Genomic DNA, 24,412 nt, shown 5'->3' on the forward strand with positions numbered 1-24,412 from the left:
CAAACCCAAAACCTGACCAGTGAACTATCTTTCAGGGTTGAAAAATAACATAAAGATGAAAGAGCAGAAAGGATTTCGTATTTACAATATAGAAGGGATAAGCGCAACTTATGAATCCAAAATATTTTATCAAATCATACACCTTATGAAATAAGTCAACTTCGCTGACTTTTTAAAACCTTGTTATATCCAATTTTTCCCCCCTTCTAAAATGCCTTAATTTCTAGATTCATAAAATGATATTAGAGAGTTTTTAGTAGTTGTCACCTGTGAGTGGTAAGAAGTACAAAATATATATTTGAATACTATTAGAGAGCATAAATCGAAAGATCAAATTACGTAGCTTATATGGATGGAATGTTAGGTAGAAATTTATTTAATGCTATTTAAGGGAATTAACTTCTATGTAAAATTGAAAATAACTAATAATGAGAATTTACTGGCTATTCTACAAAATCGTACATTCTATCAAATGACAAATTCAAGTTGTCACTTTTTGTTGTTTGATTAAGGGCGGTGCTTCATGGGGTTGTTCAAGTGGATTTTCCCTTTAATTAATGGCAGCCGATGTCATTTAATCTCAAGTACATGATGTTAATTAATCAAGTATTAGGCGGATATAATAAGTCTTGAGTATTTACAAGAATTATCTATTTAAGAGCATCTCCAAAAGATTCTCTATTTATAAAGAGTATCTTATGCATAATAGAGAGTATCTTTAAATTTAGAAAGTAATTTTTTTTATACATTTCAACATGTTCTTTATTTTGTTTTTTTTCCAAAGAACATTTAATAGTTTCTCCATATATTTTATTTAAATATAAATTTTTTATATATTAATGACCAATCAATTCAAACGTAATTTGAAAAATTTAAATTGTAAAATATTGAAATTTGTAATGTACAAAATGTAATCATTGTATATTAAAAATAGAGAGTGGGTTTGACTCTCTAAATTTGAAGAGTCAAACACACTCTCTACTTTAAAAAGTTAAAATAGAAGGTTTACTGGAACTCATTTTTAAGCATTGACTCTCTAAAATAGGGAGTATTTTGTATTTAAAAAGTTTTTTGTAGATGCTCTAACTAAATTTTAATATGTCTAACTTCTACTCAAGTAAAAATAATTAAAAGTGATTTAATTATCATCCTAAATATAATAACTCTACGAAAATAATTTAAAAGTACTCGAGTAGACAATTTGGGATTTTAACTAAGTATGAAAAGTATTGAGATCCACGATTTTACAGTAATTATCTCCTTAATCTCAATCACCAATTGTTTAACTCTCTCAATTTCAAATCAATCCTACTCAATTAAGTTGGATCATATATCTCTAAGTGAATCATGTGGTCTAAATAACTAACTAACATCTCGACTCTTTACCCTTCACAAATCATCGAATTGGTGATCAAATAATTCAAAATCATGAATAGTAGAAAAAAAAATAATACACAAATATAAATCGAAGATCAAATCACCATAATTAAAATTTGGGATCAAAATTAGGTTATAATCATTCATCCCAACTAATAGTTTAGTCACACATAATGAAAGAAGAAAATATAAGAAAAATATGGAGTAAATCACTGGTTTAAAGGAAAAATTGAAAAAAATAAAAATAAAATTGAATGTATTGCCCCAGAGGGTCGTCTTCTTGAGAAATCTGAAACTCCAGCTTTCTTCCTTTTCACACTTTTCTCCTCTTTTTCTTTTTGGAACTTTTGCTTTGACCTAGAAAATGTCTTTATGTAGGCCACATCTCGAAAATCGTGCCTTGAAAAACCCATAAAACCGATGACTTTTCCTCCAATTGAGCTCTTAATGCATCTTATCAATCCCATGCAATTCGTCAGGTCTTTGATTGCTGTTAATCAACTTCAATTAAAATTAAAAAAATCCTTACTTTCCATCCAAATGCCTCCAAATATCGGGTTTTACTTACAATAAACATAATTAAAATAAATTAAGTAGAAACCCACTCTATTTGCAAATATTTTTCAAAATTTTAAGCATGAATAATCATGTAAAATATTTTTAATATTTATCAAATACTCCCAAATTTGAACTCTTTCTCGTTCAAACAAGATTATCTACTAAAACCCACAAACAATTGAAAATAAAAATTAATTTATTAGATTGCTTGATATATTTTTCTCAAAATTAAAACTTTTCATTTAATTTATTAAAGGTTTCTAAGTTATGTTATCAAAATCAATTTTTATTTATAGATGATCAATTGATGTATGTGTAGTCATTCCAATCATTACAAACATTTAGTGTCCGTTTAATTGAAAAGATGTAATTTGAGTGAAATTTCAGGGAATTGAATTGCATATAAATTGTTTTCTTGTGAATTGTAAATTATTATGTTTGATTGGTATAATTTTCTACGTGAAAAATGTTGAAATAAAAGTATTTTTTGATATTCGTTAGGCTTTGTTTTATATGAAAATTGTCGTTTAGAAGGATAAAATTTACTGGTATTGGAGATGAATTTGTTTGCATTGCCCAAAAAAAAAAATTTATCTATATTTTGGTGTTCGTTTGTCTTTGTTTTATATGAAAATTGTCAGTTAAAGGGAAATATTTTTTTTAAAATAATTCTTAGAATTTGTTTCTATTGCAATAAAAAAAAAATCGGAAAAATAAAAATAAAAAATTGCTACAGCAACTGAGGATTCCAATTCTCATCATTTTGGTAAGAATTGGAATTCCTTGAAAAGCATGAAAAATGCTAAATGGCATGAAAAGTTAGAAAATGAATGCCATGAAAAAATAGAGCCTAAATGGCATGAAAAGTTAGAAAATGAATGCCATGAAAAAATAGAGCCATCAAACAAGCGAAAACATGGAATTGGAATTGGTTTTCCATTTTCCATGGAAAATTTGGTTGTATCAAACACACCCTTAGATAATTCGATCCTTAATGGTTAATTATTTCCCTTTCTCTCTTGTGGTTACATACCTCATATTCAGTCTCTTGCACGGGGTATTTATTTTAAGGTTGCTTTGACAACGTACTCATTCATTTCTCGACCAAATTTGATTGGATTTACCTGATTAAACCAACTCAATCTACGATGATTATTTCTAGATTTCTGTGTATCAACTTTCAAGCTTTAGATGAGAAAATTAATCTCACAAGACATTTAAATTCTCAAATTAAGTCTCCAAGGATTAGGAAGTGTAGTGCTTTTCTTATTACAACCGTTTACACAATCACATATAAGAAAAACATAAATATTTTATTTTTGTTACATTTTTTATTCACTTTTAGGTAGCTTTGCTCAAACATTGATAACATCAACGTCATACTGCTTCTTTCTATTGTTTCTTCTTTATACACTCTTATGATACGTAGTACACGTTCAATAAGTGTATAAAATTTTTACCAATGCACGTCGCTTCTTCCTACACTTTTTCCTTTTTTTTTTTTTTTTTCTGAACTAATGCAATGCCTTTTGTTGGGATGAGTAGTTGAGATTAGACCTAGCTTATGGTTAATACCTAGGTTCCACCCCGTAGCCAAACACACTTGACTTAAATATCAATAAGTACGGATGCAATAACTTTCTTATAGCTTCTAAAATCGGCTCAACAACAACCAAACTATTCTATTTTCAACTATGATCTTGGTTGTCGCAATCTAATTACGAAATTTATTCATCATATTCTATCAGTGTAACTCACCCAATAATAATGATTATCATGACCATTGTGCCCAGTGGCGAATTCAGCATCAACATTCAGCTAGGACGGAGGTTGACTTTGACCATTGACCATCGACGATCGTAAAAGCCCGATCTGATTGGCGACCGATCGTTTATTAAAATTAGATTAAATAAGATTAAAAATTATTCAATATATATGTAAATGCACTAAAATCTAGAAAATATATACATATGAAAATATAGTTCAATACAACCCAAAATGCTAAAAAAATATACAATACAACCTTACTTTGAAATTGCAAGTTTAGACAACTGAATTCTATGAGGTTGCATATTTTGAAAATGTTGCAATATTGTCTCATTCTCAAGTTTCATAAAAAGATCTCTCTCCATGTAAGCTACCAAATTGTCATTCAACAATTCATCTCCCATTTTGTTGCGTAGATCATTCTTGATTAGATTCATAGCAGAGAATACCCTTTCAACACTTGCAGTTGCCACAGGTAATATCAAAACCAATGTGATCGGCCTATAAACCAATGGAAAATAACAAGAACTTCCAGTTTCAACCAACTTCTGAGCTACACAAGATATGCTTTTGAGGTTGAAGAAAACTTCATCCATTCTCATGAGCATAAGAAACTTGTCAAGTTGAGGTCTAAATAATAAAAGCTCTTCACTATTGAAATCCATAGGATATAACTGAGCAAGTCGTACCAATTTACATACATCAAAAGCTGCAAGTGAATCTCTTGGACTTAAACACGAAATGCAAGTAAAAAGCTTAGTAGTTGTTTCTGGAAAACGATCATTCAACTCTTGCAAGATTGAATCTATCACATAACAAAACAAATCAACATAAAAAGCACTGATAATAAGTCACCTGCTGACTTGCACGCCTAGGTCGACCTTTCAATACTACAATATCATCCATATTGGGCACTGAAATATGTCTATCAACACAAAACTGAATTACCTTACTCTACAAAGTATCCCAACCATTGCCTCTCATGTTCTGCCATGCGTACTTACACAACTTCAATAATCTCATAGCATTCTGAATATCCTGATCCTTTTTCTGTAAGGCTTGTGAAAGGTCGTCTGTAATTGCAAGAATTTCAAACATAAAATGGAGACTGAACACAAATTGAAAATCTTGCATAGTGTCCATCTGTCTTATGGCCATTAATTTTTGCTGTAAAATGATGCCGTCTTCTGATATATTCTCAAGAACATCTATGATCGCATTAAACATACTAATAAAGTGAGTAACTGTCTTTAGATGTGAGCCCCATCTAGTATCACCTGGGCGTGCCAAACTCATTTCTTGAAATTGACCAGTTCCACCAGAAAGTTTCTCAATATTAAGCCTCTCCAGAATTTCAACATGATAACTTGTTCGAAGAGCATCTACACATTTACATGATGCACCAACTAAATTCACAATAATAGCAAGCATGTTAAATAAATCACTAAGCATAACATTCCTATGTGCCACAGAAACAACTGCCAACTGAAGCTGGTGAGCAAAGCAATGAATATACATAGCACATGGGTTCTCTCTTAAAATTAAAGCTTTTAAGCCATTGAACTCACCTGACATATTGCTTGCTCCATCATAACCTTGACCTCTCAGACTAGATATGCTCAACCCATGTGTAGAAAATATTGCATCAATGGCATCCTTGAGTGATTGGGCACAAGTATCAGCGATGTGGCAAATGTCCAACAAACGCTCCTTCACTTGCCGACTTTTGTCAACAAATCTCAAAACAACTATCATTTGTTCTTTTATAGAATTATCATGAGACTCATCAACCAAAATTGAAAACAAGAAATCGCCCATCTCATTGATCATAGACCTTGTCGTCTCTATAGCACAACAATTAACTAAATCCTTATGGATGCTTGGTGAAGTCATTTGGTCATTTCCAGGAGCATTAATAAATAGCACTTCATTAATTTTCTTACGACGAGCTGCATACCAATTTCAATCAGATTTCCTTTTTTAAGAGACTCTTTCGATTCATCATGACCACGAGATGGCAATCCTTGCATCAAGAGGAATCTAGTACAATCTAGCACCACAGTCAACCTTGTCCTATAAATTTTTTTGTTTACTACTACTTTGGCTAGAAATAACATGGGAGATACTTTGCTTTTGATTCATCAAATTGGTACACTTTGCAAAAGTCAGAAAACCATTCTTTTCGAAAATACCTATTATCATTTTCTATCCGTCTTCTTGGAAAGTCATGTTCATGTGGTTGATAAGGACCTTTTTGCAAATATGCCATCCTAACATCATCTTTGATATTAGGATCATATGACTCGATGGGGGGCGTTTTCCTGGATCAAATACAAGATCATCCACATTGAATTGAGCCCGAGACTTCTTTGTGCTGTTTAACAACTCGAGTGCTCGGCTAGAAGCAGTGGCGGGACTAGAAGCACAACTAGAACTAGGAGAACTAGGTATAGACTTTCATTTCGGTTGAAAAATCAACAATTCAACAATTTAATTTCAAATCAACAAAAAAATCCCCAAGATTTAGATAGCAATATATTAGAAAAATCAAACACTAAAAAATTTGTCAAAGCAGCAAAGTTGCCTAAACAATCATCTAGGTAGTAGATCACCAATTTCATTAGATCTTCAGAATACACTTTCCTTGACATAATTGATATCAGTTAATAGTTATGACTAATCAAAGCTTTGCCACAAAACCCTATCCCTAAAACCATTTATATTCATCTCTTTCACAGTTTTACTAGGAAATTGGCCGAATTCAACAGAGTGGCTGTTATATACTTATATTCATACCATTTTCATTTGCATACAGCTCAATAACAATACAATAGGATCTCCTCTCCACTGCTAACTTATGACTTATGAGATAAATTTTGAAAATACAAAAAAGTGTAAACCACTAAACCTTCAATAGCCAATCAAAATGCAGGCAGCCATGAAGAAAACAAACAATAAAATATCTTATCAAATGAGAACCCCAGAAGAGAAAGTAACATCTGGACTGAATTGACAGCAAACCTATGTATCTCCAATTTAACATTGCAATTTATTCCCATTTTTCATTCAATATTTTGTTAAGACCCAACTCCTAGACACCAATTGTGTGTTTGGTTAGGTGGACTACACAATATTTAGACAATAGTAAACACAAAAATAAGTTAAAAATTTATTTTCTTGTCTATTCTATTGACCAATCTTATTAAGTACAATAGCATTAAAGAAGAAAATAAATTAAAATCTAGTCCATTGTATTGTCCAAACAGGTCATAAAGGTTAATATTTCCCAACAAAATACTGGGCCTCTTTCTGTTCTTCACACGAGGATGCCGATGCAGTACAATAGGCAATAGCATTTCAACTCATTCACTTCAAAGTTCACATAATCACTTAAATAAATTCCCACAACCACGAGCCTTGCAAAATATATAAAAATGTGAATAATATTAGAAAAATTTTAGAGCTGGAGTTGCAGACTTGCAGCCAAAATGAAATCCAAGATTTTTGAAAAATTTGATCAATATCACATGCACGAATCACCGAACATCAAATAACTAAAAGTCTAAAAGAATCTTGCATTTTTTGAAGCGGAGTGCGATTGTGTGTGTGGGCTGCCTGCTGGATTGGACTCGGTGGCGGACCTGGCGCTGGTACCATTTGCAACGTTTGCTGGCTGCTGTGGCTTGTGATAGTGGTGGACTAGTGGACTGGTGGTTGACGGCTAAGACGGGGAGAGCCCTAGATTGGTAATGGTGGGTGGTGGCAATTTGGGGAAAAATCTAGGACTCTGGTTAGTGGTCACTCTGTGTCTCTGCTTAGGGTTACTCTGCTTGCTGGGTATATGGTATGGAGTGGAGCAGGCTGCAGGTCATTTGGGCTTCTTTAATTGGGCCAGATTAAAAAAATAAAAATAAAATTGAAGCCCAACAGCCAACACCCAAGCCAACAGTCACGAGACTCGTGACACTGAAGAAAAACAAAAACTGACTTCGACGACCTGCGTGGCAGTTCCAGTGAAGCCAGCTAGGGCGGCATAAGCTACATCCACCACTGAATTTGTGCCTAAGAATTAACACAACTTCAAATAGATAAGTATTAAAATAATGAAAGTGACATCACCTACTTACAATTCATGAGTCATAATAGCTTCAAATAATTATCATATTTGTCCAACAGGGCTATGCAATTAAAAAAAGAAAAAGAAAAAATCATAATGAAGTTGCATCCACAAATCCGGAGTATACATTGTGCTCCATGTGAGCAAATAAATAAGGACAACGATATTGACTTTGCACCATTCTTTATCCTTCAAAATTTTCCCTTGGACTTCTAAAAATAAATATATGCCTTGTCTACACCACCTTACTCACACACAACTTTCTCATCGACCTTAATTATAAAATTAGCATTAGAGCAAACTTGGAGTAAAAGGATTGCATGATAGTTCCAATTTCAATGAATGCACACCTTCATTTTGCTCCTATAGGATTAATTCTTCGTTCACCAAATATTCTTCTTCTATGGGAAGATTTTTTCTCTCTTGTTGAGGATTAGTGGATTGAATAAGCGATATCATCCAAAATATAGGGCTATTGTACAAGGACATCTTCTATGGGAAGATTCTCTCTCTTTTTGAGGATTAGTGGAAATACACTATTTTTGTTTTTAAATTAACCAAATTATGCGTACTGCTCCCATTCTGAACTGTATCTTTGCAAGTATGTATTATACTGTGGGCATGGATAATCTAGTAGAAATTCTCAAGTTCATCCTGAGTGACCTATAACAAGCAATTCTTAGTGTAGTGAATAGTTCCAAAGATTTTTTAGATCGGATCATCTGAGCTGCATTCACACCATGTACTTAGAAGTCTGGTAGGATCGATTCCCATAATTTTCCCAATATCAAGTCATACTTGCAAACAACTGCTAGAAAAAAAAAATCCCATGGAAAAGTCACCTTATCAACTTTGGCAAGTGCATCATATCTTGTCATACTAAATGTCACATGGGAAAATCATCTCTACAACCATGTCATCGTCATCAATTGAATAATATCTTGTCATATTAAATCATCACATTATGTAGACATCTTCCACAAACATATTATTGTCATCAATTGTTGCACGTGGATCATATCCTTCCATATTAAATCGTGGAATGGTGAAGATATGATGTGATCCAAGAGTCAGGCTCGAAGAAGACAAGTGTGGAGCGAGACCAGTTGATAATCGAAGACAAGCTGACGACGCGATCGAGGGCAAAGCAGGTGAAACAAACGATGGGGTTGCTAGTTCAATCAAACATTGATGGGACGATATTGGGGATGCAAAATGAGGCAACTTTCATGTTCGGATCGGGAGCCGACTCCAAATGGACAATTCAATATAAGCAGAAGAATTTGGAGGCCAAACTTACATCTTTGTGACCGCATAGTTAAATGGGCCATGCGGTTGCACAGACACTAGCAGGGAATTCCAGGAGATTGCACCTTTCTTCTATACGACCGCATAAAATTACACTATGCAGCCGCATAGTTAATTTCCGGGACAAATTGTTTCCTTTTTCGAATTTTCCATATTTTTTTTAGAGTTGTAGTTACGGTAAAATTCTTGTAATATTGAATGACATTTCTGATTTTTTTGGGGTTTTAGAGTTTTATTCCTTTTTGAACTTTTATTATATGTTTGGTATAAATAGAAGTTTATTTCCTACATTGTTTTTCTACACATATTATTTTGAGAGAATTCAATAGAGGCTATTTTGCTTTCTTCATATCGTTCTTCATTGAACAATTGGAACTTATCAAAAATTATAATCTTGTGGCGTTTTACAATCTGGGTGTGGGTCTTAATCGTGTAATCAAGGGGTCTTTTAAGCTTTGATCTTGTTGGATTTTTTGGTTCATTGATTCGGGTTCAAACTCTCAAACCTTTTAATTGGCATTTTTGAGATTCTAACAATCTAGTTGTGGGTTTCGTAGTCAACGTTGCTACGGGATTCCCTTAAGTTGGTATCAGAGCACAGACTCCAAATTAAGAGGTTACATCCTTGTGTTTTTCGTTGAGTCTTTGTTCTATGTTTTTTCACGTTTTGTTATTCCCTATTCTTGTGTTCTTCGTTGTTTGAGTCTTTTAATCCATCAAATTTTGTCAAAGTTGTTTTGGGGCTATTTTAGCATCCAAAACCATCTTGTTTAATTTGTTGGTAGTTTAATTCGTTTTTTTATTCAAAAAAAAAAAGTTATTGTTCAGGGTACTGTTCTAGGGTAAAAAAAAATGGTCGAAAAAAAAAGTTTCTGTTCTGGGATTGTTAAAGAGTCAATAAAATAAATTTATTGATGTTATTTTTATTGTGCAATTTACTACCAACAATCTTTATTTTGTCGAGTCACATTAGTTTCGTTCGTTCAATAAAATTTGGGTCAATTTCATTAAAAAAAAATTCAAGTCCTTTTGTTTCACAATTCTTGATTTAGATTCGGTTGAAAATTCTACGGGTTTAATATTCTTCAAGTTCACTTTGTTCTTTGAAGTGCCTGGAAGAAAGCATCGAGTGGTAAAAGGTAGAGTGGTGAGATTAATAGAGGGAAAAAGCCATATTGTGTGATTTTTGAGTGAATATTGGTGAGGCAGATAAAATTTCTAGTTTTAGGATGTCTGAACGAGAAGATTCCAATTCAAACTAACATGACAATCATAACAGTACATCAGATGATTTGGTACAACGGTTTGAAAGTGAAATTGGGGATGTGAGAGATAGGTTAGATAAACAGGAAGCTTGGAGGATAAAACAGGATGCTAAGATGACAATGTTAGATACCTCGGTGGCTAATCTTAGTAGGGGCAACCAGTAGAGGTTTCGAATGCTAAGGGACCGGGTAGGCAAGAACCTAGGAGGGTAAGGCGTGATGAGTATGATAGTGATATGGATAGGTATGAGGCTAATGACGTTGATTTGGGACGCATGAGGAATAGAGGCAATATGTTTAAAAAATGGGATAGGAATAATCATGGAGATGAGATAGATGGAAACATGGGTAATATCAAAATGACCATTCCACAATTTAAAGGAAGAAGTGACTCGGAGGCATATTTAGAGTGGGAGAGAAATGTTGAATTGATTTTTGAATGTTATAACTACTCGGAGGAGAAGAAGGTGAAGTTGGTGGTTTTAGAGTTTATTGATTATGCAATAACTTAGTGGGATCAAGTGGTTACGTAGGTGTGGGGGAAGACCATTTAATACTTGGGATGAGTTGAAGACATTGATGAGAAAATAGTTTCTTCCTAGTCACTCTTATAAGGGGATCCATCAAAAATTGCAAAGCTTGTATCAAGGGCCAAAGAGCATGGAGGATTACCACAAGGAAATGGAGATACTCATGATTAGGACGAATTTGGTGGAGGACCGAAAAGCTACTATAGCACGGTTCTTGAATAGTTAAATAAGGAAATTGCTAATGTAGTGGTATTGCAGCACTATGTGGAGTTAGAGGATATGTTGCATATGACCATGAAGGTAGAGAGAGAATTGAAGAGGAAGGGGACAATAGGCAACCATTAGGTACTTCGGGTTCTAATTCATCTTGGAAAACGAGGTAGGATGATAAGAAAGGTGATAGGGCTGTACCTAAAGTTAGGAATGATTGGCAAAAGGAAAAAGATGAAGGTGCTAGCAAAATAATACCAAAGGCAGAGTCACAACCATCATGGAGTCGAGATGTCAAGTGTTTTAGATGCCTGGAGTCGGGGCACATCGCTTCTCAATGCCCAAACAAAAGGGCAATGGTGTTGCGAGACAATGGAGAGGTGGTGAGCGAAAGGGAAGGTAAATATGACGACATGCCAGCATTGGAGGAGGTTAGTGAAGAAGAAAAGTTTGAAGGTGCTGTTGGTGATGTTCTAGTTGCAAGACGAGCTCTTACTACTCACATCAAGGCGGATGACTCGGAGCAACAACAGGAGAACATCTTCTATACTTGATGCTACATTAACAAAACGGTATATAGTGTAATCATTGATGGTGGAGTTGCACAAATGTTGCTAGCGTAGCACTTGTAGAGAAGTTAAATTTAACATTGTTGAGACACCCTATGCCATATAAATTGCAATGGTTAAAATAAAGTGGAAAAGTTAGGGTTAATCAAAGGGTTTTAATTAATCTCTTAGTTGAAAGTTATTGAGACGAGGTAGTCTGTGATGTAGTACCAATGCAAGCCGGACATATTTTGTTGGGAAGACCTTGGCATTATGATAGAAAAGCTGTGCATGATGGGTACTAGAATTGCTACAATTCGTTAAGAACGGGAGGACCATCACTCTTTTGTCATTAACACTGATGCAAATATATGAGGACTAAATCAAGTTGAGGAATGAGGAAGAGAGAAAAGTAAAAGAGCTAGAGAAAATGAGAGAAAATAGTGAGGTCATGAGTAAGAGAAAAAATGATAAGGTGGCTATTAGAGAGAAAAAGAGAAAGGAGCCACAAGAGAGAAAAGAAAGAGAGTCGTTAGAGAGAAAAGAAAAATCAAGAGCGAATTCCTTTGCAAAAGGGGATGAATTGAGGAGAGCGGTAGTTGAGAGAAAAGAAATGATCTTGTTCTTGTATAAAGAATCACTTCTCAATTTTGAGGAAACTAACCCACCCCTCCCTAGTTTGGCTAACTCTTTATTGCAGGAATTTGAAGATATATTCCCAGAGGACATGCCTAATGGGTTACCATCCATTTGAGGCATTGAACATCAGATTGACTTCATACCTGGAGCTTTCATTCCAAATCGACCAGCTTATAGAAGCAATCCCAAGGAGACAAAGGAACTTCAGAGGTAGGTAGAGGAGTTGATGAGCAAGGGTTATGTACGTGAGAGCATGAGTTCATGTGTCATACCAGTATTGCTTGTGCTAAAGAAAGATGGGTCATGGAGAATGTTCGTGGATTGTAAAGCCATAAATGACATAACAGTAAAGCATTATCACCCAATCCCTAGGATAGATGACATGTTGGATGAATTGCACGGTGCATGTATTTTTAGTAAAATTGATCTAAAGAGTAGGTACCATGAAATTCGCATGAGGGAAGGTGATGAGTGGAAAACTGCATTTAAAACTAAATATGTTTTATATGAATGGTTGGTTATATCGTTTGGACTCACTAATGCACCGAGTACTTTTATACGTCTAGTGAATCATGTTTTGCGTGCTTATATAGGAAAATTTGTTGTGATTTATTTTGATTACATTTTAATTTATAGCAAAAACCTTAATGAGCATGTGAAACACTTGAGATGTATGCTTGTAGTGTTAAGGAAAGAACAACTATATGCTAATTTCAAGAAATACATGTTTTGTATGGGAAATGTTGTCTTTCTAGATTTTGTGGTTAGTGCTAACGGAGTAGAAATAGATGAGGAAAATATTAAAGCTATTAAAGATTGACCTATACCTAAAACCATAATGGAGGTTAGGAGTTTTCATGGTTTTGATAGTTTTTATAAGTGGTTTGTAAAAGATTTTAGCACAATCACTACACACATTATTGAAGTTGTTAAGAAAAATGTGGGTTTTCATTCGGGCGATGAACAGAAGCATGCATTTAGTACTATTAAGGATAAATTGTGTAAATCACATGTTTTAGCGTTACGTGATTTTAACAAAACTTTCGAGATTGAGTGTGATATATTAGAAATAGGTATTGAAACAATTTCAATGTAGGAAAAAGAGACTGATAGCCTATTTCAGTGAAAAGCTGGGTGAGGCTACACTAAACTACCCAATATATTACAAAGAGTTATACTCTCTTGTTATGGCATTGGAAACATGGCAGCATTACTTGTGGTCAAAGAAGTTCTTATTCACACCGATCATGAATCATTGAAGCACTTGCGGGGTCAAGAAAATTTGAACAAAAGGCATGCTCGATGGATGAAAATCATTGAAACATTTCCCTACGTCATCAAGTACAAGCAAGGTAAAGAAAATGTAGTAGCGGATGTGTTATCTCAAAGGTATGCCTTGATTACTTCATTAAGTGCTAGATTGCTTGGTTTTGAACACATTAAGGACATGTATGAAACTGATTTAGATTTTTTCGATATTTACAAATCATGTGACAAAGGGGCAATTGGTAAGTTCTTTAAACATGAGGGTTATTTGTTTCGGGAGAATAGGTTATGTGTTCCAAATTTTTTAATGCAAGAGTTATTGGTGAGAGAAGCACATAATGGTGGACTAATTGGACATTTTGGGGGTACAAAAGGCTTTGGAGATGTTAGGAGAGCATTTCTATTAGCCTAAGATAAAAGTTGATGTTGGGAAAATTTGTAGTCGATTCATAACTTGTAAAAAGGCTAAATCTAAACTTTTACCTAAAGGATTATACATAGCATTACCTACGCCTAGTGAGCCATGGGTTGACATTTCAATAGATTTTATTTTGGGTTTACCTAGGACTAATAAAGGTCGAGATTCAATTTTTGTGGTACAAGATAGGTTTAGCAAAATGGCGCATTTTTATATCATGTCACAAAATTGATGATGTCACACATATAGCTGATTTGTTCTTTAAAGAGGTTGTGCATTTGCATGGAGTTCCTAAGAGCATAGTGTCGGATAGGGATGTGAAGTTTTTAAGTCATTTTTGGAGAGTTTTATGGAGTAAGTTAGGAATGAAATTGTTATTTTCCACATCTTGTCACCCACAAACCAATGGGCAAATTGAGGTAGTCAATAGGACTATGATTCAACTCTTGCGCATAGTGATCAATAAGAACTTGAAAAATTGGGAGGAGTGTTTATCTTTCGTTGAATTTGCTTATAATCGCACTGTTCATTTTACTACTTCATTTTCATCTTTGAAGTTGTTTATGATTTTAATCCACTAACTCCTTTGAATTTAATTCCGTTACCTGTGAATAGCGTAGTAGATTGGATGGTAAAAGAAAAGCATAGTTATTAAAATCACTCCATGAGAAGGTTAAGCTGTAGATCGAAAACAAAAGCAAGCTTGTTGCACCGTAGGCAAACAAGGGCAGATGGGTGCATTTTAGAAATGAATGTTTTCCAGAGCAAAGGAAGTTAAAATTACAATCGCGGGGAGACGGTCCATTTCAAGTCATCGAGAAGATTAATGACAATGCATGTAAACTGGACCGTTTAGATGGGTATAATGTTTCAGCAACTTTTAATCTGCCTGATCTCTATCTCTTTTATGCAGGTACAAATTTAAGGACAAATCTATTTGAAGAGGGAGGGGATGATGTGATCCAAGAGTCAAGCTCGAATAAGACAAGTGTCGAGCGAGACCTGTTGATAATCAAAGGCGGACCGATCACGTAATCGAGGGCAAAGAAAGTAAAACAAGCGATGGGGTTGCTAGTTCAATCAACCATTGATGGGACGATGTTGGAGACGTAAAATGAGGCAACTTTCATGTTCGGGTCGGGAGCAGACTCCAAATGGATCAATTTAATAAAAGCAGAAGAATTCGGAGGCCAAACTGACATCTATGCGACCACATAGTTAAATTGGTCATGCAGTCGCACAGACACCGATAGGGAATTCCAAATTTGATGACGAATTTTTTTGAAGAGGGAGGGGATGATATGATCGAAGAGTCAAGCTCAACGAAGACAAGTGTGAAGTGAGATCTGTTGATAATCAAAGTGATATGATCCAAGATGCAGGAGTCACAAAGGTAAGTCAGAATCAAGAATCGTTGATTATCGAAGAAGGCCCGATGACAAGATCGAGAGCGATGCTAGTTAAAGAGATGATGGGGATCCTTGTAAAAGCCACTACTGATGACTCCATGTTCGAGACGCAAAATGGAGCAAGTTTCATGTTGGGGTCGAAAGCTGAAGAGCTTTGGATCAACGTGATAAAGGTGGACGATATGGAAAATGAGCAGTGTGGATTAAAATGGGCATAACTTTTGCTCGGGTGTCGGATTTTCACCCATGAGTACAATTCAAAATCATCACAAAGTTTTGCACAAGAAGGAAGAGGTTTTTGAAAGTTAACTATGTGACTGCATAGGTTGTTACCGAGACAAAACTGAGGTTGACTATTTGCTCTATACGACTGCATTGATTTATACTATGTGACCGCATAGTATAAACTTTTGGTAAGGTCACATAGTATAAACTTTTGGATGCGTTTTCAATTTTTGATAGCTTATCTAGTTTCCATAAAATTTGATTCTAATTATTATTTTTCAGTATTTAAAGCATAATTTCCGTCCACGACAATATTTTTAGGGTTGGTTAAATACTTTCTCATATTGATTGTAAGAATATCTTTTGACATTATTGAGAATTAATTTGAGAGGCAATTCTTGCTTTCCAATCTTTATTCTTCTTAAAACAATTTTTGAACTTATCAAGGTGCTTTCTTGTGGCATTCAAAATTCAGGTATGAGTCTTTGGTTTTGTGATCAAAAGGTCCTTCATATTACTATTATTGTGGGGTTGCTTGATTCGTCATCTTGGGATCAAGTTTATAAATCGGGGTTAATTTTTGGCTTTTCTAGGATTCGACAATCTTTTGGTGGTTCGTTAGTGATTGTGCTAACCGAGTTCGCATTAGTTGGTATCAGAGCACTCCAAATTAATTGAGGTTACACCTTTTATTATCTTTGAGTCTTTAAATCTTGTTCTTTCTATTTTTCGCGTTATTGTTTTGTGTCCTACGTTATTGAGTCTCCGATTTCTTATCCTTGTTCAGTTTCTTGTCATTGTTGTTATTTGATTCATAGATTCGTGAGTCAATCCTTAAACTTATTTATTTGCTGGTAATTAGTTAATCTTCTTGCACAAAAAAAGAAGGAAAAAAAGAAAAATTTTAAAAAAAATAATAAAATAAAATTGCTGTGCTTTTATTGTTTAATTTAATACCAGCACGTTCATAATTTTCCTTGAATCATATTTGTGTCGATCCATAAATCTCATTCAACAATTTGTGAATCTTGTTAGCTTTCCATTCAAATTTTCATTTCCATTATGTTAAATTCCTATATTATTGTAACTCTTGAACACATCCGGTTTAGAATCCACAAGGTTAAATCCTGTTGAGTTCACTTTGTTCTTTGAGGCACTTGGACGAAAGCATTGAGTGGTAAAAGGTAGAGAGGTGTGATCAATTGAGGGTATAAGTCTTATCGTGTGATTTCGAGTGAAATATTAGTGAGGTAGAAAAAAATATAATATAATAAAATAAATAAATAAATAAATTTAGATTTAGGATGTCTGACAGAGAAGGTTACAATTCAAGCCGTAATGTCAATCACATTAATGCATAGGATGATATGATGAGGTGATTTGAGAGGTTGTTTACTGATATGGGGGATAGGTTATATAGGCTTGATACATCGATTACAAATCTTAGTAGGGGGCAACGGGCTGAAGTACCTCTCGCTAATAGACCGGGTAGATGGGAGCCTAGGAGGGGAAGGCAGGAGACGTATGATTACTATAGTGAACTGGATGAGGATGAATACAATGAAGTTAAAATGGGACGGATGAGGAATGGAGGTGATAGGCTTGAACAACGAGGTAGAAATAATCCTGGTGATGCAGTAGATGGCAATTTAGGTAATAGAAAAATGACAATTCCACAATTTAGCAGTAGAAGTGATCTCGAAGCATATTTGGAATGGGAGAAAAAGGTGGAGTTAATTTTTGATTGCCATAACTATTCGGAAGATAATAAGGTATAGATTACTACATTAGAATTCATTGATTACGCCATCACTTGGTGGGATCAAGTGGTTACTTCGCGACGTTGAAATCGGGAGAGGTCTATCAATACTTGGGATGAATTGAAGGCGGTGATAAGGAAACGATTTGTGCCTGGTCATTATTATAGGAAGCTCCATAAAAAATTGTAAAGTTTGTATCAAGGGTTGAAGAACGTAGAAGATTATCATAAGGAAATAGAGATCTTGATGATTAGGACGAATGTGGAGGAAGATCGGGAGGCTACCATTGTTAGGTTCTTGAATGGGTTGAATAAAGAGATTGCTAATGTGGTAGAGTTGCAACATTATGTGGAGTTAGAAGATATGTTGCATGTAGCCATGAAGTTGGAAAAATAGTTGAAGAGAAAGGGGACGACAAGGCAGCCGGTGAATACTTCGTCTTCTAACTTAAATTGGAAGTCGAAGTGGGATAACAATAAAGGAAATGGGACTGGTTTTAAGGGTAAGACTGAGTCACCAAAGGGAAAGGAGGAGAATGCTAGTAAAACCATACCTAAGAAGGATTCACAACAATCAAGGAGTATATATAGTAAATGTAATAGTTGATTGGGTTCGGGACACATTGCTTCTAAGTGTCCGAACAAACGAGCGATGGTGTTGAGGGACAATGGAGAGGTGGTAAGAGAGAGTGAAAGTGAATATGATGACGTGCCGAAGTTAGAGGAAATTAACGATGAGAAGAAAGTATAATATGTTGTAGGAGAGTTGTTGGTCACCAGACGAGCACTTAACGCTCAAATCAAGGCGAATGACTTGGAGCAACAGCAAAAAAATATATTCCACACTCGGTGTCATGTTAATGATAAGGTGTACAGTTTGATCATCGACGGTGGGAGTTGTACAAATGTGGCTAGAACAACTTTGGTGGAGAAATTGGGGTTGACTCTATTAAAATACTCTAGACCTTGCAGGCTTCGATGGTTGAATGATTGTGGAGAAACAAGGTAAATGGAGGGTTTTGATAAATTTCTCAATTGGGAGTTATCGTGATGAAGTGGTATGTGATGTGATACCTATGCATGTGAGATATCTATTGTTAGGGTGACCATGGCAATATGACATAAATGTTGTTCATGATGGGTACATGAATCGATACAACTTTGTCAAGGATGGGAGGTCCATTACCCTTGTGCCATTTACACCAGCACAAGTGTATGAAGATCAAATTAAATTGAAAAATGAAGAAGAGAAGAGAGCAACAGAGCTAGAGAAAAAGAGAGAAAATAATGAAACAGTGAGTAAGAGAGAGAATGGTGAGGGGGCGAGTTGAGAGAAAAAGAGAATGGAGCCCCAAGAGCAAAAAGAAAAAGAGTCTTCTGAGAGGAGAGAAAAGTCAAGAGTGAATTTCTTTGCAAAAGAGAGTAAGTTAAGAAGAGCGGAAGTCGAGAAGAGGGAAATGATTTTGTTGGTCTACAAAGAGTCACTTCTCAATTTTGAGAAATCTAACCCATCCCTTCCCAATTTGGCTAAGTCTTTATTGCAGGAGTTCGATGATATATTTCCTGAGGATGTGCCTAGTAGATTACCACTCATTCGAGGCATTGAGCACCAGATCGACTTCATACCTGGAGCTGTCATTTCAAATTGACCAACTTACTAGAGTAATCCGGAGGAGACAAAGGAGCTTAAGAAGCAAGTTGAGGAGTTAATGAGCAAGGGTTATGTCAAGGAGAGCATGAGTCAGTGTGCCGTACCAGTTATATTAGTACCAAAGAAAGATGGAACATGGAGAATGTGCGTGGATTGCAGAGCCATCAATAATAAGACGGTAAAGTATCGTCACCCTATCTCTAGATTAGATGATATGCTTGATGAATTATATGGTGCATGTATATTTAATAAAATTGATCTTAAGAGTGGTTACCACCAAATTCGAATGAGGGAAGGTGATGAGTGGAAAACTGCATTTAAGACTAAATACGAACTGTATGAGTGGTTGGGAATGCCATTTGAACTCACCAATGCACCAAGCACTTTCATGCGTTTGATGAATCATGTTTTGCGTGCTTTTATAGGAAATTTTTTTTTGATATATTTTGATGATATTCTAGTGTACAGCAAAAAACCTAAATGAGCATGTAGAGCATTTAAGAAAATTGCTCGTGGTATTAAGGAAAGAGCAATTGCATGCTAATTTTAAGAAATGTACATTTTGCATGGAAAAATGTTGTTTTACTAGGATTTGTGGTTAGTACCAATGGAGTAGAGGTTGATGAGGAAAAGGTAAAAGCTATTAATGAGTGGCCTACACCTAAGAGTATAATCGAAGTACGGAGTTTTCATAGGTTGGCAAGTTTATAAATGCGATTTGTGAAAGATTTTAGCACAATCACCACACTACTCACTGAGGTGTTAAAGAAAAATATGGGCTTTCATTGGGGTAGTGAGTAGGAGCAGGCATTTAATATGATTAAAGATCAATTATATAAAGCACTTGTTTTAGCGTTACCTAATTTTGACAAAACGTTCGAGATTAAGTGTGATGCCTCAAGAATAGGGATTGGAGCAGTATTAATGCAGGATAGGAGGCCGATAGCTTATTTCAGTGAGAATATGAGTGGAGCTGCTCTTAACTACCCTATGTATGATAAGGAGTTGTACTTGCTTGTTCGAGCTTTGGAGACTTGGCAGCATTATTTGTGGCCTAAGGAGTTTGAATACACACCAATCAAGAGCCTCTCAAGCATTTATAGGGGTCAAGGGAAACTGAATAAGAGGCATGCAAGGCGGACGGAATTTATAGAAACATTTCCCTACATTATTCGCTATAAGCAAGGTAAAGATAATGTAGTTGCAGATGCTTTGTCTCACAGGTATGTGTTGCTAACTTCTCTCAGTTCTAAATTACTTGGTTTTGAGCACATTAAAGATATGTATGTGAATGACTTGGATTTTTCTAATGTGTATAAATCATGTGATAAAGAGGCTACAGACAAGTTCTTTAGGCATGAGGGGTACTTGTTTCGTGAAAATAAGTTGTGTGTTCCTAAGTGTTCGATATAAGAATTGCTAATAAAGGAGGCACGCAGCGGTGGATTGATGGGACACTTTGGGGTTAAGAAAACTTTAGAAATGTTAGGGGAGCATTTTTATTGGTCTAAGATGAAAAATGACGTTGAACGGATATGTAGCCAATGCATAACTTGTAAGGGGACTAAATCTAAGGCTTTACCTCAAGGGTTGTACACACCGTTATCTATTCCTAGATAACCTTGGGTTGATATTTAAATAGATTTTGTTTTTGGTTTACCTAGGACTAAGAAAGGACGGGATTTTATTTTTGTAATGGTAGATAGGTTTAGTAAGATGGCACATTTCATACCTTGTCATAAAATTGATGACGCCACTCACATAGCAAATTTGTTCTTTAAAGAGATAGTGCGTTTGCATGGGGTCCCTAGGAGTATCGTGTCAGACACAGATGTAAAATTTTTGAGTCATTTTTGGCAGGTTTTGTGGGGGGTAAGTTAGGCATGAAATTTTTATTTTCCACAACATGTCACCTACAAACCGATGGGCAAACTGAGGTGGTCGATAGGATCATGACTCAATTGTTATCCATTGTGATAAATAAAAACTTGAAGAGTTGGGAGGAATGTTTACCTTTTGTTGAATTTGTATATAATAGAGCTGTACACTCTACTACTTCATTTTCATCTTTTGAAATGGTTTATGGGTTTAACCCACTAACTCCCTTGGACTTGTCACCTTTACCCGTGAATGAACGAGGTAGCTTGGATGGTAAGAGAAAAGCTGAGTTGGTAAAGTCACTCCATGAGAAGTCAAGATGCAAATTCAAAGTCAAAGGCGAACAAAGGAAGAAAGTGCGTGACATTTGAACCAGGTGATTGGGTCTAGGTACATTTTAGAAAAGAGCGTTTCTAGAGCAGAGAAAGTCTAAGTTGTAGCCACGGGGAGATGGTCCATTTCAAATCATCGAAAAGATCAACGATAATGCTCAAAGTGGATCTTCTAGGTGAGCATAATGTTTCAGCTACATTTAATGTGTCTGATCTCTCTCTTTTTGATGCAGGTGCAGATCTGAGGATAAATTCTTTTGAAGGGAGAGGGGATGATATGATCCAAGATGCGGGAGTCATGAAGGCAAGTCCGAATCAAGACCCGTTGATTATAGAAGAAGGCCCGATGATAAGATTGAGAGCGAAATGAGTTAAAGAGATGATGGGGATGCTTGTCAAAGATACTATTGATGACACCATGTTCGAGATGCAAAATGGAGCAAGTTTCATGTTGGGTTCGAAGGCTGAAGAGCTGTGGATCAACGTGATAAACTTAGACGATATGGAAAACGAACAGTGTCGATTTAAATGGGCATAACTTTTAGCTCGGGTGTCGAATTTTTACCCATGAGTACAATTCGGAATCCTCAAGAAATTTCAAACAAAAAGGAAGAGGTTTTCAAAAATTAACTATGCGATCACATAGCTTAAAAGTCATGCGACCGCATAGGTTATTACCGAGACAAAACTGAGGCTGACTATTTGTTCTATGAGACTGAATTGATTTATACTATGCGATCGCATAGTACAAACTTCTGGACGTATTTTCAATTTTTGGTAACTTATCTCATTTCCATAAAATTTGATTCTAATTATTATTTTTGGTATTTGAAGCATAATTTCTGTCCAAGATAATATTTTTAGGGTTAGTATAAATACTTTCTCATATTGATTGTAAGAACAACTTTTGACATTATTGAGAATTAATTTGAGAGGCAATTCTTGCTTTCCAATCTTTGATCTTCTTAGAACAATTTTCAAACTTATCAAGGCATTTCCTTCTGGCGTTCAAAATTCGGGTATGAGTCTTTGGTTACGTGATCAAGAGGTCCTTCAAATTACTATTATTGTGGGGTTGCTTGATTTGTCATCTTGGGATCAAATCCATAAATCGAGGTTAATTCTTGGCTTTCTTGGGGTTCAACAATCTTTTGTGGATTCGTTAGTGATCGTGCTAATCAGGTTTACATCATGTAGGTGGACTGATGACGCGATTGAGGGTATAACAAGTGAAACAAGTGATGGGATTGCTAGTTTAACAAACCATTGATGGGACGATGTTCAAGATGTGAAACGAGGCAACTTTCATGTTCAGGTCGGGAGCCGACTCCAAATGGATCAATTCAACACAAGTAGAAGAATTCGAAGGCCAAATTGACATCATGCGAATGCATAGTTAAATTGGCCTTGTGGTCGCACAGACACCGATAGAGAATTCCAGGAGGTCACACGTTTTTTCTATGCGATCGCATAGAATTACACTATGCGGCAACATAGTTATTTTCCGAGGTAAATTGTTTCCTTTTCCGAAATATTCCATATTTAGAGTTTTAGTTATGATAAAATTCTTATAATATTGAACCAATATTTCTGGTTTTTCTAGGATTTTAGAATTTTATTCCCTTTCGAACTTATATTCTAGGTTTAGAATAAATAGAAGTTTATTTCCTACTTTGTGTTTTTTACACACATTATTTTGAGGGAATTCAATAAAGAGGCTATTTTTCTGTTTTCATATCGTTCTTCACTGAACAATTGGAACTTATTTAGAATTACAATCTGTTGGCATTCTACAATGGGATGTGGGTCTTAATCGTGTAATCAAAGGGTCTTTCAAGCTTTGATCTTGTTGGGTTTTTTAGTCCATTGATTCGTGTTCAAACTCTCAAACCTTTTAATTGGCTTTTCTGGAGTTCTAACAATCTAGTTGCGAGTTTCGTAGTCAATATTGCTATGGGGTTCGTATCAAGATATCTCTTACAAGCTACACTGCCATCAATGTTGGGATCTCTCATTTAGTATTGTCTTTGGTCTTTTACTTCTTTTCTTTCTCTTATTGACAATGAAACCAAGAAAAATAAGCAGACCAGCTGAAGAAAAATATGAAAAGAAGCAAAAGAAAGAAAGAAAATCTAGAAATAACTTAAATCAATACTAAAACTTGTGGCTCAATCACAAGTTATGACATTAATTAAACAAGTAGAAAAGTAGACTTAAAGAATTTGTATTATAGTTCTCATGAGGACTATGTATCTAACTATTGATTTAGTTATGCCTAAAGTGGGTGAATGTAAATACAATCTATTTTCATGGTGATTTCAAGGAAGAAATTTGCATGATGCAGCCATAAGGCTTCGAAGTAAATGAAAAGGAGAAAATGGTGTGCAAACTTAATGATGGGAATCCACTTAGAAATAGTAGCTCCGAAGCCCACAAAAAATTGAATCACAACACAGAAAAAGCTAAAATCTCGATTTGAAGCTTGACCTAATAATTTATTGAATCAAAGAATCAAGAATCGCAAATAATATATTGACACCGTGATCACAAAACTATGAACCTTGCTATGAAGAGTCTTCAATAAGTTCAGATAGTTTAAAGTTCTGTTCAATTAAGAACAAGATAGAAAGTGAAAATTTCATATTATGATTAATTCTCAAAAATTAATGTCTTTATTGTACAAAGAATGACCCTTTTAAAGGATAAAAAAACTCCTAATTAAAACAAAACTCTAATTCTAAACACAAATCCGAATAAACTAGAAAACTATAAAACAAATCTGAATAAAGCTAAAATATTACAAATAATGAAAATACCCTTAAACTAATTTAAAACATAAAATGTAAAATAGACCCCTAAACAATCGATTTTGACCCCCAATGTTTGACATAGTTATTCAACAAACTTGTGTATAATCAAAAGATGTTTTAAAATTGTACTTTTGGGCGAAAATCCAACAACCGAGCTAAAAATTATAAGCAATTTTTTACATCCTTAACGTTTTTTAACATACTTCATATTCCTTCTATTTTCTAATTGGTTTAGGATATTCTTTTTTAATTGATCCATATCAATCTGGAATATGCAATAGGTCATTGTTAGCTTGCCCTCCATGATTCTCATCACTTAAAAAGAGTTTATATGGTCTTAAATAA

The 24,412-nt window shown here is 34.9% G+C and overlaps 1 protein-coding gene across 1 annotated transcript; it reads right to left on the reverse strand.

The window, feature by feature from the left end:
• Positions 1 to 3,959: 3,959 nt before the first annotated feature.
• Positions 3,960 to 5,595, reverse strand: LOC111404574 (zinc finger MYM-type protein 1-like). Its single transcript, XM_023033365.1, has 2 exons — positions 4,707 to 5,595; positions 3,960 to 4,507 (listed from the first exon to the last, which is right to left on the reverse strand). The coding sequence occupies exons 1-2, from the start codon at positions 5,593 to 5,595 to the stop codon at positions 3,960 to 3,962; spliced, it is 1,437 nt and encodes a 478-aa protein (XP_022889133.1).
• Between the last annotated feature and the right edge of the window lie 18,817 nt (positions 5,596 to 24,412).

The sequence above is a fragment of the Olea europaea genome, chromosome 11, assembly GCF_002742605.1.
Source record: "Olea europaea var. sylvestris chromosome 11, O_europaea_v1, whole genome shotgun sequence".
In the NCBI taxonomy this organism is placed as follows: Eukaryota; Viridiplantae; Streptophyta; class Magnoliopsida; order Lamiales; family Oleaceae; genus Olea; species Olea europaea.